Source organism: Tursiops truncatus, chromosome 4 (assembly GCF_011762595.2).
Source record: "Tursiops truncatus isolate mTurTru1 chromosome 4, mTurTru1.mat.Y, whole genome shotgun sequence".
NCBI classification, from domain to species: domain Eukaryota; kingdom Metazoa; phylum Chordata; class Mammalia; order Artiodactyla; family Delphinidae; genus Tursiops; species Tursiops truncatus.
In genome coordinates this window covers 45,734,387-45,751,347 of record NC_047037.1, presented here as the reverse complement: position 1 = coordinate 45,751,347, position 16,961 = coordinate 45,734,387, and the positions used below count along the sequence as shown (strand labels likewise).

The 16,961-nt window shown below is 39.0% G+C and overlaps 1 protein-coding gene and 1 long non-coding RNA gene across 2 annotated transcripts in view; one reads left to right on the top strand and one right to left on the bottom strand.

Moving 5' to 3' along the window:
* The window catches only part of LOC117312217 (uncharacterized), a 233,884-nt gene that overhangs the window by 174,825 nt on the left and 42,098 nt on the right, over positions 1-16,961 (top strand). The gene's annotated exons all lie outside the window — the stretch shown is intronic.
* The window catches only part of SERPINI1 (serpin family I member 1), a 68,434-nt gene continuing 52,577 nt past the window's right edge, over positions 1,105-16,961 (bottom strand). Inside the window, exons 6-9 of the mRNA XM_004313927.4 lie at positions 16,397-16,494; positions 3,256-3,342; positions 1,788-1,877; positions 1,105-1,429 (exon numbers count right to left, since the gene is read on the bottom strand). Coding sequence (XP_004313975.3) covers positions 1,353-1,429; positions 1,788-1,877; positions 3,256-3,342; positions 16,397-16,494 — 352 coding nt within the window. The 3' untranslated portion in view covers positions 1,105-1,352. The remainder of the gene's footprint in view (positions 1,430-1,787; positions 1,878-3,255; positions 3,343-16,396; positions 16,495-16,961) is intronic.

The window sequence follows — 16,961 nt, the reverse complement described above, 5'->3', positions numbered from 1 at the left end:
AACCACAACTCTCCTGAACAGAATCAAAGTTAATAATAATATCAATTCTTCTTAACAGCTCCAAACCATAGCAAAATACCTAACACACAAGAGAGTCACATACAAACTGTTTCTGTTAAATTTTGAAACGTTTCAAACTTTTTAAGAAATTATTAATCATAGAATCAAAAATTTGGCAATAAATGGACCTGGTTCCATTCATGGAACACGACAAGACCATTCTTTTTTTTTCTTCCCCCCCAAAGGAATGCTATTATTTCAGCCACAGGATAACAAAATAATTTACTGGAGAACTTAAGAAATTGACACTGTCCCCATTGGAATCGACTACTCTTATACTAGAAAATAAGAACAAAATATTATGCAAAGGACTTATTACAACTCTCAAGAGGTCTCAAACACAAATGCATCCTGGAGCCATCAGGTAACCAATGGGGAAACAAGGAATGTGTTATTCCAGTTACAGACATTCAAGTTCAAAACATGAAAACCTCTTGCACAGAACAAACAAAAACATCCCTGTGGGCAGCTCTCAGCCTATGATCTGCTAGTTTCTGGTATCTGTACTAACAGAGTTTTTCTAGTTAACTCTCCAGTGACATACCAGAGGGCATATTTTTATCATTAATTTGCTCATTTGGCTTATTGGGGCACTTTTGGGAACTATGTTACAGTTCAGATTTTACTTGCCACAGCAAAACATGGTGATATATCAGGCTCATAGTCTACATCACCCTTATAAAGCCAATGATCTTTAAAGACAAAGTCAGTAAGCTATAGCTATAATCTATGGGTTGGCATAGCCCTATTTTTTTCTAACAAGTTTTGTGATGGAGCCACACAGAAGATGTTCAGTGTGCAGGTTTTTATATTACACTATACACTGTCTTCAGAGAAACAGCAGTTAGAATTTTTGCAGAGTACCTGTCTTCACCTCACTTGTTGTTGCTTGTTATGTATAAGTGTATGATGCTAATTTACTTTGGTGCTTTGTTTCTGCATGATTATAAAAGACTTAAGATGTCCAGAAACATCATTGTTTCCAAATTTCACCTAGAGGTATCTTTATACTACAACTTCTAAAATGAAAAACAGAGCTGTTCACACGTTCACTATGTACTTTTATTTTAAATTCTAGCACAACAAACACAATGACATGAGAGGATCATTACCTCAATAATACGGATAACATTCCTTGAGAAGTTGGCTTATAATTTACATACATTGCTTTTATCAGGAGCTATTTTAAGTATTATCTTAAGATATATTGTAAAACACAAGTCTCAAATATATACCAGTTGCAAACATAATGTGCTTAGTTACTATTTTCCTTATTATTTAAATAAAATGATTTAAAGTTCCTCAAAATCATGCCCACTGGTGTTCATGGTTTCAGGATGCATGACTCGTCCCATGAATAGGATTGTACCTGCATTGGGTTGGGAATGAACAAAAGAGGAGTTGAACAAAAGATATTTATTTTCCTTCTTGCTTACAATTAGCAGTGTTCTAATTGTACATTATAAATGAAAGCAAGAACACTGGTCTCCAATAACCTCAGATTTATGAATAAACTATAAGTTTTCTGAATATACAAGCAGTAAAAGATTCAATGATAAGTATTGTGTCCTTGGATACTCATAAATTCTAAAGATAAAAATGTAAGTAAATTATTTTCATTTAAAAAATCATTTGAACACATCTGATAAATAATGTGGAAAATGTTTTCAATTAAAAAAATGATTTCTTTTTGGCTTATTAAAGTTCTGTTCTCATAACAGACTTACCTGTTCTCCTGTTCCTAATAAGAAAGAAAAATGGATGGTCGACAATAACTTGAGGATACAGCACAGCCATCCTGCTAATTGCAATCATTCCTGTAACGCAGAGAGAAAGTAATTACATGTCTGTGGATGTGCGGGGACTAATGAGTAATTTCTCCAAACTATCTATGTTTAATGCAAAGGTAATGATTTACACGAAACAAGATTTTAAAGACTTAGAGAAAAATTGTAAATGTGTTAACATTTCTACTTGATCTTAAAAAAAATCAAATACACACACACACACAGTTCCCTCCCTATAGAACAATTTATTTTGCATGTTACAAATTTTTATTCTCAGATAAATACTTACAGCTTTACTAAAATGACCTTTGAGTCAAGGAAAGGGGAAAAAAAAACACCGCAAACAAGCAAAAATCAGTTTCTTTATATTCTCAAATCATTATTTCTTTTACATGAAATGGGGATTTTTACATAGCAAGTCACCAGGCTTCTAGCAAGTGGCCAGAACAGCAGTGATTAAAGAGAAAATACAGCAGGGAGAGATGCAGTGGTGTTTCCTACAGCTGGGAAATTTAATTCCCTCGAGATCCTTATTGTGGGATAATCATTTTATACTTTCTGCAGGGTGATTTGTTGTCAGGAAAAGGCCAAGATTAAATTATGTAAGATTTTAAGCTTTCTCGGTGCCTGAGACTACTGTTTCTATTTCCTCCCGAAAACACCATTTTAACTGATGAGATCCTTTTAATGGACAAATGTATGCAGAAGTTAAAAAGAATTTGCGCAAATATGATATGTTGCATTTTACCGGAGAAGGGAAAAATCCTGCCAAAATTTCATGACGGCTGTTGAACATGATATTGAAACAAATCCAAAGAAACAAATGAAAAAAAAAAGAAAAATCCTTCTTGCTTAACTAAGGAAGTCAGAACATTCAAAATAACCAAGGACATTTACCATTTTGCTTTGGACACGTAATTTAGGTAAATTTAAAAAGAATTTTATTTAAAATTATTTTATTATTAACTTAAAATTATGTATTGCATGCTATCATGCACTCTTGTTTGTACATGTGCTTTTTAAAAACTCAAAGCTCTTCACTGACAAAATTAAGAACTAACTTCCAAAAATAATTAAGTAGAAAGAAAAATGATTAACTGGGCAGCAGGGAAATATTTAAAATATTTAAACAGGCAGCACAGCAGGAAAATCTATTCTGCAGAGCTGACAATCTTCTCCTGCCTCTCATTAGAGACGGGAGTTACTCTGTATGGGGCACTGAAATGAGTGCATGCTTCATATCCTATTTGGAAAATTCTAGCAGGTTCATCATTAGCTTGACTTCTAAGTTAGAGCAGGGTCAGTTTTTTGGCTTAGTTCTAAATGATCCCCATTCCCCACCCAAGATGGCTTTAAAAATACAAATCTCAAAAAAGTGAGAAGATTTTGGAAAACAATAGTTTGGCACCTGAAGCAGCAGCAGCTTCTGAGCCTTCTTCATTAACCTCTATGAAGGACTTGTGAATTGCTTTAGAAAGGAAAATCTCTTTGTTATCTGCAAAAAAGGAGATAACAGAAGCATTTTTTCGGTATCAGAGAAAGGGAAGCACTTTTTCTTTAGTTAAACAGATTTGAGAAATATAAGTGATATAAGATACTGATATAAAACATAAGAGATAATGTTGTAAGATTACATTCATGATTTGAAAGAACCATTGAAGATGTATTTTCTGTTTTGTCCTTATTTTATATTCTCTTGTTGATTTTCTCCTTCATTTTTATTGGTAATTTTCCCATCGTTTATTTCTTATATTGCCAGGAAAAGCAGAAACGTGGCTCTGTTTTTAATAGCAACCTCAAATTAGTTCATAACTCAGGATAAAACTTCTTACATGTTTCTCCCTAACTTGAAATTTCAAAACATAAAATGAAAACAGAAATCCACGTATAACCAGAATAAAAAGTTTTTAAAACTCTAATCTCTAATTACTGTGATAATAGAAATATCCTTGGCAAAGGAAAACAAAATTGACTTCTAGGTTGTAGAAACAGGAATATATTAAAAAGCTATTTCCCATTCCAATTAATTGGTTTATCTGAGGATTCAAAAACATGCTTTATCCTAAAGTCAGAGGAAATAACACATTTTTAATATTAGGAGGACTGTCTTTCCCTTTGAATTGTCTTTCTAGTTATGCTTACTTTTAAATTAATGGCTGTTACAGGCTGAATTTGTTCTCTAAAATTCATATGTGGAAGTGCTCATCCCCAAGGTTTCAGAATGCGACTGCATTTGGAGATAGTCTTAAATTTAAATGAGTCATTCGGGTGGGCCCTAATCCAGTATGACTGGTTTCTTTACAAGAAGAGGAAACTTAGGCACAGACAGGTACAGAGGGAAGACCAGGCATGATGGTTAATTTTATGTGTCAGCTTGGCTTGGCCACAGTGCCCAGATAATTGGTCAAACATTATTCTGGATGTTTCTGCAAAGATGTTTTCTGGATGAGATTAACATTAAAGTTGGTGGACTTTGAGTAAAGCAGATTACTCTCATCATGTGGGTGGGCCTCGTCCAATCAGATGAAGATTTTACTAGAACAAAGACTAGCTTCCTCTGAGCGAGAAGGAATTTTGCCAGCCTTCAGACTCCTTCCTGTGTCTCTGGCCTGCTGACCTACCCTGCAGATTTTATATTTCCGAAGTCTACACAATTGTGCAAGCCAATTCCTTAAAATAAATCTCTTAATCTCTCTCTCTCTCTCTCTACATATATATATAGACACGCAAATGCATATATCCATCTCTCTCCATATATATATATGTACATCCATTCATCCTGTTGGTTCTGTTTATCTGTAAAACCCTGACTAATACAACATGGGAAGACATAGGGAGAAAATGGCAATCTATAAGCCAAGAAGAGAGGTCTCATAAGAAATCCACCCTGAAGACAGCTTAATCTTGGACTTCCAGCCTCCAGAACTGTGACAAAATAAATGTCTGTTATTTAAGCCACTCAGTCTGTGGTGCCTTGTTACGGCAGCCCTAGCAAGGCATACAGTACAATAGCCTTCAGTCTTGGGTTTCCCACTTTTCCCCAAGATTAAAACAAAACAAACAGAAGATACTTCAATATATATAAAAAGGAAAATAGCACAAGAAGCAAGATAAAGGATTACTCAAGTTTGTACCGTTTTTTTTTTTCTAATCCCAGGAGGTCTACTTCAAATTTAAGATAAATAACTTTGTTGCTCATGCCCAGCCCTATTTAGTAAAAGCACAATTGACTTCCCACTAAACTACTTAGTAATACTTTCAAAGACACATGATTATCTGATACCGATAGAAAACGATGTTCAACAACATTTTTGGTACACCTGTTGCAAAGCACCTGCTTATTTTGAATAAGCCCCAAGACAAACTGGTGGCATCTCTGAATATATTTTAATAGGGATACTCCTTCCTCAGCTCATATTCAGCATTAAGATAGAAGCACTGCATTATGAAATTGTCCATCTCACAGATTATGATATTTTCTTCTAGAATGCATTTGATAACCAGAAGAAAAATTAAAAGCAGTAAAGTTTTACATCAAACAATTAAGTATAATTAGCTTTCTCAAATCCAGATGACTAGGTTTTTTTAGCAAATAAAAAGAAAAAATATCAATTGCATTAAGTAACTAGTCAAACTAATTTAGTAGGCAAAACAAACACTAAATTCCAAGACAGTAAAACGTAACTATTTAGTAGTTAACAGATGCTATATTATTTTCAGATTCTGATGCCCATTTTCATCAGTCTGCCAGTTAAGGTAGAGTCATGCATCAATGGCCCTAAATGCGAAAGTGACAGCACCCAGTTCCTAAAGGATAAGGAGTGTCCACATTGCCAGGTAAGCCCTGTTCAGAAATTTGAGGGGAGGAACTTCCCTGGTGGTGCAGTGGTTAAGAATCCGCCTGCCAACGCAGGAGACACGGATTCAATCCCTGGTCCAGGAAGATCCTACATGCCGCAGAGCAACTAAGCCCGTGAACCACAACTCCTGAGCCCGCGTGCCACAACTACTGAAGGCCGCACGGCTAGAGCCCATGCTCCGCAACAAGAGAAGCCACCGCAATGAGAAGCCCGCGTGCAGCAACAAAGACCCAATGCAGCCAAAAATAAATAAATTTATTAAAAAAAAAGAAAAAGAAATTTGAGGGGAGTTTTCAATAACACCGAATGATATTTCAGACACATTAATTTGCACAAAGGAAACTGCCTCCAATATCCCCTGAGCCTGATTTGCTGACTGTACTAAGCACCTTCAAAGAAGGAATCTCCTCCCTTCAACCCTGGCGTCTGCCCCAAGTATACCCTCCCCTAGACCCCAAACCTCTCATGTGCTCTCATTTACCTCCACAGAACGGTTTTGAGGGGAGGGATGCTGCAAGACATCATGGCAGAAAGATCAAGAAAGCAAGAATGCCGAGGGTTCTTCCCAGAGAGCTAGTTATTTAAAAGATAATGAAATGGACAAACCTATAATGAGATTCACAAAGAAGAAAGAGAAATTACCCAAGTAAACAATATTAAGACAAAAAAGCGGAACATACCTAAAGATAACAGAAGAGAATTTTTAAAAATCACAAAAAATACTATATAATTTTCTGCAGGTAATGTTAACTTTAAAGGGTATACTTTATTTACTATGCATTGTATCTATTTATAATACACAATTTGGTAAATTTTGATAGCTGTATATATCTATGACCCCACCTCTACAAATAAGATAAAGAATATTTCCAACTCTCCCCACAAGTTTCTTATGCTTCTTTATGCAGATAACTTTGAAATAGAAGATTTGCCATCAACTACAACTTCATAAAAATATTTAAATTATAAAGTTGAATCAAGGAAAAAAATAGAATGAATAGTCCAGTAACCATTACAGTAGTTGAATCAGTAGACAGAATCTTCCCCTATCCTCAAAATTAAAGACTCCACGCCTAGATGGTTTTCTAGGAAACTTTAACCAAACCTTCTAGCAACAGAATTTTCTGAGATAAAACTATTCCAGACTCTAGAAAGAGAGTAAAAGCAATCTAAGTCACCTCTGGGTCATCTTACTTGCTATTAAAATTTAAAAAGGACTGTCTAAGAAAAGAAAATCATAGACCAAACTCACCTATTAATATGGAGGTAAAAGTTCTTCGAAATCAGAAAATTAAACCCAGCAACACATACAAACAACTTTTTTAAATGAGTTTCTGGGGATGTCAGTGTATCATGACACAGCAGTTAAAACTACTCTAACTGCCTCCCGTTCACATTAAAGCTTCCTCTGGGATGATCATCAAATACAAACCAATTCATGCTACTCCCCTACTTAAAACCCTTTATCACCTCTCCTGCTAGCTCTACCTCCCATCTCCCCCTTAGTATATAACACACCTGCTCAGTATGTAATATGAGGGCCTCCGTGAGGTTGCCTCTGCCTCTTCCAAATAGCATTCTTCACTCTGCACACTGTGCTCCAGATTATTTGAATGGCAATGGCCTGATCATACCACACTTTATCACTTCTGTGTCTTTGCTTCCCCAGAAACTCACTGAACCCTTGTACAGTGAGACACCTAATCTACTTTTAAGGCTCAGCTTCAAACCCTACCAGGACTTTCCTGCTCTCTCCTGATTCCCACCCTACGACTAAAGTAGAACTGACCACTCTTTCCCACTGAACCCACGATCTAATTCTATTTAAGCCTTCATAATATATCATATTCACATTGCTATCTCTCTCTTCCTGGACTGTCCACTTCCTTCAGGCAAGGATTGTGTCCTTCCCCTAGTGCCCCTGGCTTCTGGCATTTAGGGAGCTTAATGAATGAACTAACCTAAGTAGAAGGAGTTTGCTGGTAACGTGTAATTTTCCAGTAGTTAACCCAACATTTAGTAACTGTTGAATGAAAGGTGTTAGTTATTTCATATTGTAAGACTTTGGGTGTTGTCACTCTGTGGGCACCACGACCACAATTCTGTTCACAATTATGGCTATAAAGTTTATTCTTGTAATAAATAAAATATGTGACACTAACTAAGTAGATGGTCTAGGAAAATTGATGGAAAACAGCCCCAGAGAGAGAAAGAATACAAAGACCACACACACACTAGAAAACTTAAAAATCTAATTGAGTAGAAGAGCAAAGGGTATGGGATCTAACAGACCACTGTCATCATATATATTTCAAAGACAGCAAAATCAAGATTGAATCCAATGTTCCAACTCCTGGGGGTGACTAACTGCTACACCAAGGACAGCAAATGTCTCCAGTTGTAAACAAGACTTCACAACACTTAACCTTCAGCAAAACACCACCCCTTTGGATGTACAAGTAGGAGAAAATGTAACAAGTAAGAAATCACATCATGAACACTGAGGGAACAAAAGAAAATGAAACTTTTTTCTCTAGGCACAAACTTCAAGCTGTCACATTAAAATAAAATATAAGCTGAAAGTAGTTTAAGCAAGAATGTGTCTGCTGCCACATCTTAGAAGGAGATCAGATCATACAGGAATACAGGCAAGTTCATAGCTTCTATGTTTGGCCTCCAGTATTGCTCATTCTTGTGTAATTATATGTCAATCAAGGCCATCTTTCCTGCCTTGCACTTATTCCCTGAGGGCCTGGACCCTCCTGTCCTATTTATCTCCTCTCCCTATCCCCAGTTCCTTGCGCACTTCCCGCCACCAAGTACGCACTCAGGTATTCAAGGAATCATAATATAAGGGGAGTTAAAGAGATTTACACTGATGAGTTTGTCTTATTTGTTAGAGAAAAGTTAACTATTCTCTAAAAATGGAAATAAATAAATCAATGGCAAACAGAACTACCAAAAAAAAAAAAAAAACCCACACACTGGTCCCAAGTAGTCTTCTTCTGGCCACAGCAGACATTGCCGCCAAATAACTGGTCCTACTTTTCTCCAGGCAGCGTGGAGCAAGGCTTTTCACGATGGATAAGATGGAAACAGTGCCAGCAAACCCTAGGTTCCCCAGAGAAGAGCTGGGCAGTAATTCAAGCTCTTCTGAAAAAAGCAAGGCCAAATACTTAGGCATTCGTTCAGTCACTGAGCAAATATTTATCAAGTACCCTGCTCGTATGAGGTATCGTGCAGGGCACCAAAGGCTCTAAGTACCTGTGATTGACATAACGCTGGCCAGATGGCCATTCATGCAAGAGTATGCCACTACTTCCTTTGTGGCACTGTTCCTAATCAGCCAATTTTAATGGATTTCTGCATCACCAAGGACATGCTTAAAATAACAGAATGAACGGAGTTCCATAACAGAACCCTAGGATACCAAAAATGTCTCTGTCTCTGTACTTTAGTTGCTAAAATACTTTTAGCTTTGGCCCCACCCATGAACTTTAGAAAGGTTTTTAGAATTTGAGCTCCTTCAAGGTAGGAATAGTGTTTGCTTATTTGTTTCTCTGCATAGATTTTGTTATAGACCAGCAAATATTCATTCATTTATTCACTCATTCGTTTATTCATGTACTGAGCACCTCCTATGTGCCTGACATTGTTGATGCACTGGGTATACTATGGTGAGCTAAATAGTTCCTTCCGAATGGGGGAGAGAAGACATTAAATAACAAGGACAATAAAAAAGCAAATCAGGGCTTCCCTGGTGGCGCAGTGGTTGAGAGTCCGCCTGCCGATGCAGGGGACGCGGGTTCGTGCCCCAGTCCGGGAAGATCCCACATGCCGCGGAGCGGCTGGGCCCGTGAGCCGTGGCAGCTGAGCCTGCGCGTCCGGAGCCTGTGCTCCGCAACGAGAGAGGCCGCAACAGTGAGAGGCCCGCGTACCGCAAAAAAAAAAAAAAAAAAGCAAATCAATAAATGACCACAGTTTCAGGGTATGGTAAGTATAAGAAATAATATAAAGTGATGGGTTGGCTGGTGACTAGGGAAAGGAAGAGGAGCTACTTGACATTGGATGTTAGGAAAGGCTTGTCTGAGAAGGTTAATCTGAGCTGAGACCTAAAGAATACAGACGAGCCAGTCCCAGGCAGACTGGCGGGAAAGGCTGGTGCAGAGGCAGATACAAGCCAGGTGTGTTCAAGGACCCAGAAAAAGCCTGTGTGGCTGGAGCATGGGGATTGAGGAGGGCCAGAGGCTTGAGAGAAGCCCCCAACTTGGAGCAAGGCAGAGCCCAGCACCATCTTCTCAGGACACGCACCCACCCAGCATCTATCCTGCTCCCCACACCATGCTGGGCTCTGAGGACAGAAAGATGTCTATGACACAGTCCAGGCTTCTGAGGGGCTCCGAGCTCAGTGACAGGTATAAGAACAAACAATCCAAGGAAAAAGTAGAACTTGTGAGAGCACTTTGCACCATCAGAATCCAGATAAGGGAAAGTAAACCATCTAGGAAGGGCAGGACGTCAGGGGAAGCTTCTCAGGGATGCTGACATTTGGACTGGTTCTTGAAGAATAAGTGGAAGAGTGAAAGAGAAGGGGACAAGGGCATTCCAAACAGAGAATTATATCTGCAAAGTGAGAGAAGCAGCGGTGAGGACCTGAAGGTACAGCTGAAGCTGGGGCTAGAAGGAGGAGGGGAGTGGCGGGGGATGTGCTTGATTTTAAGAGCTCGGACCATGATGCTAGAGAGCCCGGGCTTTGGCCACAAGTAACAGGACATGACGGCTTTGATTTTAGAAGATATGGGTGGCAGCAGCTGAAAAGCGTGAATTGGATGAGCAATCAGCTGGGGGCAAGAAGATCAACTGTGTCAGCTGTTGCAACAGTCCAAGCAAGAAAGTGGGGTAGAACTGGAATTACGGTGCTGGAAGAGAAAGACAGCTCTCTGACTTACAGGTAGAAGGAGAAAGAGAACAAACAAGGGCAGGATGTAAGAGTCAGTCCAGCATAAATCTAAGCGCTTGAGTCTGACCTGAATATGGCTTTTGCTGTTTCTTCTTAATTCCTTTATTTCATTGGCTCCTTTATTAAAGCTCATGCTTCGTGCTGAAGGATTTAGTACTCTCTCTTTCCCCTTACACCTTCCAAGAGGATTATCTATTAATCCAAATGCTGATGGTCCTTCATTTCCCTTACAAAAATAGCCCTACTCTATAACAGGATCTTCGCTGCAACTAGATGAGCATTTTAAATAGAGCCTGAGAAGAAAATGATTCTCAGCACTCTCTAGATTCCATGTTTATCGCATGAGTCTTTACTATGTTTTATGTTCATGGAATTTAGCGTCAAAAGCAATGGACATCAAAGTGAGGTGAAAAACACAATAAATACAGAGCATCTCATCTTATTTGTTCCTTCATTCAGGGAGTACGAAGCAGAAAGCACGGTGCTGGGTGCTTCTTAAACACACACAAGGATCAATTATGTGGAAGTTTAAATTCTGGTGGGAGATATCCAATGCATAAGTAATGATAATATGAAATTAAATGTGGTATGTGGCATAAGAAAAATAATAGAATATTGTAGTATTTAAAAAGGAGTGATTACTTCTCGTTGGTGTAATCATGGTGGCTTAATAAAGTTGGAGATATTTGACCTGAGGCTCAGTTCAAAAGGTATTTCAGGTGGGAGAAATTTCATAAAGATGAGGGCTGGGGGGATGTGAGGTGCAGAGCGAATGTTCAGTTTGGCTGGAGCACACGCTGTGTGTAAGGAATCAGCCAGAGATGAGGCTGGACGGAGCTGAGGTCTGAACGCCCTGCCGAGCGGTGGACGGTGCACAGCAGACCGAAGGGAGGCTCTGAACAGGAGCTGGAATGATCAGAGAGTGAGTTTTAAGGTGATTAATCTTGGCAGTGGTAGATAAGACAGATTAGATGGTAGAGAGATTGGAAACCGTTTAGGACGCTATTGAAATAGTCTAGGGCAGCAGTAATGAGAGTCTGAAATGAAAGTAGATGCCATGGAACAGAAAATGAAAGCATGGATTCAAGAGGTCTTAGCAAAAGACTCTCAAGTCATTCCGTTTTTCAGAAGCAAGAGAATGTCATGTAGGGTATTTTTGGTCCACTGCTGAATCACATTAACTATTTTTAAAGAAAGATAAAAATCTCATTACATGATTTTAGAATGTAGTAGTGTCCCAATAGTACTGAATTGGTTTCTGGGTACTTTCGAGTTTTCAAATTCTACTAATAATGTTATTTTTAAAAGATTTCCCCAGTTTTTACATAAGGCTTTTAATTAAAGAAGGAATACATACACAAGGTAAATTTCCAAGCAGTACACAGTGGTCTATGAAACGAAACCCCTGCTCTCATCTAAGAGCCTCTGGCCAGTATTCTCGAGGCAACCACTTCTATCATTTTCTAAGATGTTGTTCAAAAATGTTCTATGGATTTAGAAGCTTAAATACATGCTTATGAGGGGGGTGATCTAAGGTGGTGGTGTACAAAGATCCTGAGCTCACTCCTCCCACAGACACACCAAACCTAAAGCTACATATGGAACGAGTGTTGAAAAAGAACTAATAATTAGCGGACCAACTGGAGGCACCACAAAGGATAAAAGGGCCTCATGGTAGGAGATGCAGAGGGTCAGTCCCACCAAAAACTCCATGCCCCTGTGCAGAGACCTCCAACAGGGAGGGATCTCATAGGTCCAGAGCTACACCCTGAGGAGCAAGGTATTTGTGCCCCACGTTGGGCACCCCAACCCTAGGGACCTGCACTGGGGACACGAGGTCCCCAAAACATCTGGCTTTGGAAACCTAAGAGGTTTATGTCCAGGCCACCCAGGGTAGAGACCTGAGATACTCCTTTGAAAGGACTTGCACACTGTCTCACTCATCCCAGGACCCAGTACAAAGGCAGCAGTTAGAGAAGTGCCTGGACCATATGTGAAGGAGGTTCATTTGCTCATCTTAAAGCATCTGCTGGAGGGGCAGGGACAAGTTGGGACTTTCTTTGGGGACAGAGGCATGGGTGAGCGCCGTTTTTGCACTCTCCCTATACCTTGCTAGTGCAGGTGGGCACACACAAGCATAGCCTTGCTATAGCCTTGGGTGTGCCCCATTCCCAGCGCTCTTGCTCTCCCTCGCTAGAGGCAAGGGTGTGCCCTTCCCCCAATGCTCTTCCCTGCTAGGGGCGAGCACAGTCCACACAGGGGGCGCCCCTTGATTGTCTGGCCCTGGTGGCCAGAAGGGCTTGCATTTCTGGGCCCCAAAGGACTGTGACAATCAGAGAAACAGTTCTGTGCAGGCTATCACCCCCCGGGGCACTGCACAGACAGCAGACTAAAACCATCCCCAGTCTGTCTGTGAAAAAGGTCCATTTCCTTGTCTTGGAGCTGCAACCCGAGGGACAGGCTACAGGTTTGTTACACCTCTAGGGGCTACAGAGGAGCTCGCAGGGAACGTAGGCAGGGAGATACCATCCTTCAGCCCTCCCTTGGCCTCGCCACAACTTACTGGTACCTCCCCAGAGTTTATTCATTCATCTGAAACCCTGATTTTTGCAAACTGTCACGCAGGAACATGTTCAGGTCTGGTCTGGAAGTCAGCAGGGTTTATAATTGTGGACCCACAGGGCTGCATGGATTTGCATACTTTAAAAGCTGCTGCCTGAAGAGCTGGCTTCTAATCAGCCTAAAACCAGGTGCTGACTGAGCTCCGTCTTATTGGAACACTGCTGCGTCTTCACACACTGTCCACACCTGGGATTTATCAAGTATTAACCAGGCTACTTAGACAATCACAAGGGTTCAGGAGTCAACCAAGAGCTGGGGAAAGGTTGAACAATAAGGTTCATCTCCTACACGTGGTCATTTCATCAAGACTGGGAGAGGCACCTGTTTCGCTTAATTCATAGAAACAAACACAGAGAGTCAAGCAGAATGAGGGAGCAGAGGAGTGTATTCCAAATGAAAGAACAAGACAAAACCCCAGAAAAAGACCCATTAAAATGGAGATACAGAGAATAGATTGGTGGTTACCAGAGGAGAAGGTTACCAGAGGAAGGGGGTGGGCAAAATTGGTGAAGTAGGTCAATTGTACAGTGACAGACGGTAACTAGACTTAACAGTGGTGATCACTTTGTAGTGCATACAAATAGCAAATTGTGTTGTACACCTGAAACTTATGTAATGTTAGCTACCAATTTTACCTCAATATGAAAATAGAAAGAAGAAAAATACATATAGTCTCTTCCTCCATCTTTTGACCCAATATGCTCCCTCCCATTCTCCCCTTTGATTTTTTTCCTTTCTGCTTCCGTAATGCTTTCTCTAGTACAGAGTTTCTCAACTCATTGCTATAGAAATTTTGGGCTTGATAATTCTTTGTCATGGAAGCTGTCTTGTGCAGTGTAGATCACAGGGATGTAGAAGCATCCCTGGCCTCCACCCAGTAGATGGCAGTAGCTCTCCCTAATTGTGACAACCAAAAAGGTCTCCAGCTATTGTCAAATGTTCCCTGAAGGGCAATATTGTCCTGGTTAAGAACCACTACTGCAATAATACATTTCTATCACTCTTCCTTTTATTAAATCCAGCTGTTTATGTCTTTCTCCCCACGAGTCTATGTGCTTCTTCAGAACAGGTAGGATATCTTAATTATTTCTTCATTTTTGTGACCTAGTCCTTTGCTCACACTATCTGCCTCACAAAGAGTTGTTAAATGAAAGGAATAGACATGGCATTGAATAGAATTAATCTGTATATCCTAAACACCATGAAAATTCTCACTAAAGTAGAAAGTAATAACCAAATACACGCTAATAATTTTCCTGGGTACTTGTGGGGTTACTGAGTGTCATAAACACTTTAATCATCAAGGTTTTCATGTCATTTGGGGAGGCAAAGAAGTATACATGTGAACAGGACACCAATCATGTAAGGCAGAGCATACGGTGCCCCAAAATAATGCAGGGAATAAAGGCTATTGAATTTAGAGGAAGCAGAGAGGAAAGTTTTACAGCTGCGTCACTAGAAAGTTCTTGAATGAATGATTCATAAAGTAACGTATGTATTTGTGTATATGTGTGTGTGTGAGTGAAAGAGAGAAAGAGAATGAAGACTGTATCGGTTGCGGTAGCTGGCATGCTGGGACTTCTAAGACTGTGGCAAAACTAGAAATTTAAGAATCAAAGAATTCCCACTGAAAACTTGAGAAGCTGGTTTTAGATCAGTTATCCTGAAGACCTGAACTGGGTAGTGTTTGAGGATGACCAGGTACTGGGAATGCAGCTGTGAGCAAGATGCTGAGAAGGATTCAGGTCTGATGGAGGTTTGATCAAAGAGCAAAGACTTTCTGCTATAGACTCTATGAACTCTGAAAGAGCCTAGTGTGATTTCAAATCTGCACTCATATGTACATTTATGCCCTATTGTCTCTGTACATATAGCAAAGGCAATTAAATATTACCTTATGAACCTTCCAGATACGTCAAAAAAGTTGACCTACACTGACCACAGTAATTGATTTGCCACTGCAGTGATACTCCTTCGGGACTGAAAAGCAGTAAATATTCTATGTGTGTGAGATAACTGCCTAAATGTTTGGGTGACACACTGAGGAATCTCTAATCAAACTGAAAACAGAGCCATGGTAAGAAAGCAAAATATAATTATTTAGTTGGAATTTGGCCAATCTAGCATTCGTTGAATTCCTAAGGAAAGGAGCATAAGAATTTTAAATTATCCTGTGCTTGAACCACAAATATATATATATTTCTGCCTCAAGTACAATGTACCCATTACCCTTTGAATCTCCACTTATTCTACCTTCATGGCTCACATCCAAGCTCCTAGGGCTCTGAACTCTTGTTTTATCTTGATATCAGTCTGTCTTTATCTCATCAGAAAACATACTGTTTTATTTCCCATGTTCTATAGAAATGATGAAAATTATCATTAGCTAAGCTAACTAAATCTTACACTCACAGGTACCTTAATTCAATACATGTCTTGGGATTAGCTGCTTTAAAAATATTTCCAAAAGGATTTTACATTTCTAAGTACTTTAATGTTCCTAATATGTTAAGATTTTTATCCTGACCAATTAGGGCATCTGTATCAAATAATTTAACTGGTTGTTTTCCCTTGGGATATTTTAAATAAATTACTCAACACCTGATATGTCAAGTATATTTTGAAGCTACTTCTTCAAAACCACTGTTCTTTATTGAAGACTTAAGATAATAGTTACATCATCTCACAGGTGTTCTTTTTAAAAGCATCTAGTTCTCACAGCAGGCACTCATTTATCCTCTCTTCCTTCTTTCTTTCCCATATGATTTATTATAACCGGACATATTGAGATATTCAATCAATACATTTATTGATCATCTGCTCTGCAAGGCATTCTGTCAGATGTGATGGGGAATTCAAAGATGCATAAGACAGGTCTTCTGGAGAATATACTCTGCTATCAAAGATAGACATGGATCAGAATAATACAAACAATGTTGTGACTGTATAGTTTTGCTTGTAGAAGTTAAATATATTTCTTATATTTATCTGGCAACTGATAACTATATTTTACCTCAGAACTCCTTAATAAATAGAGGTTTCACCACCATCATTTTAAAAAAACTTTATGGAATAACATTTTTTTTAAATTGGTGTTTATTTCCTACCAGACAAGGCTGTCAAATTTGCATTTTTGATGAAAACTTCAGTTATTCCAAGAGCCTTCAGAACATGTTTTAAATCAATTTCCTGTTCCACTGTGAACCTGGAGAACACAGAGGGGAAAAAGTATTTAGTTACAGCATTTTAAAAGTATTTAGTTACAGCCTTTAAAAAGTATTTAGTTACCCTGCTACCTGGGACAGGAATAAAATGTTAGATATGTTGATTTTTAAAAGTCTGTTTTATAGAGGGTATATTATACTAAAACTGGATTTTGACTATAAGTGGTATTTGATTGTTATTGTAAAAAAAGGGAGCATCGAAAAGAATAACATAACAGAATAGTATTAAATTATTAAGTAGGAAGCCAGATTGGTCTTAATATGGAATCTCTCCCAATGAGATTGTATCAAACCAATGAATTGTATCACCCATCTTTCCAGTGAAAGATATGGACCGAGCATGGCTGTATTAACAAGTGCAGTTTTTAAAAGCAAAGGCTTTTATTACTTTTTTATAAAAAGTGAAAAACTGGTTAGAACTAAATATTTCCTTTTTTAAAAGATGTTG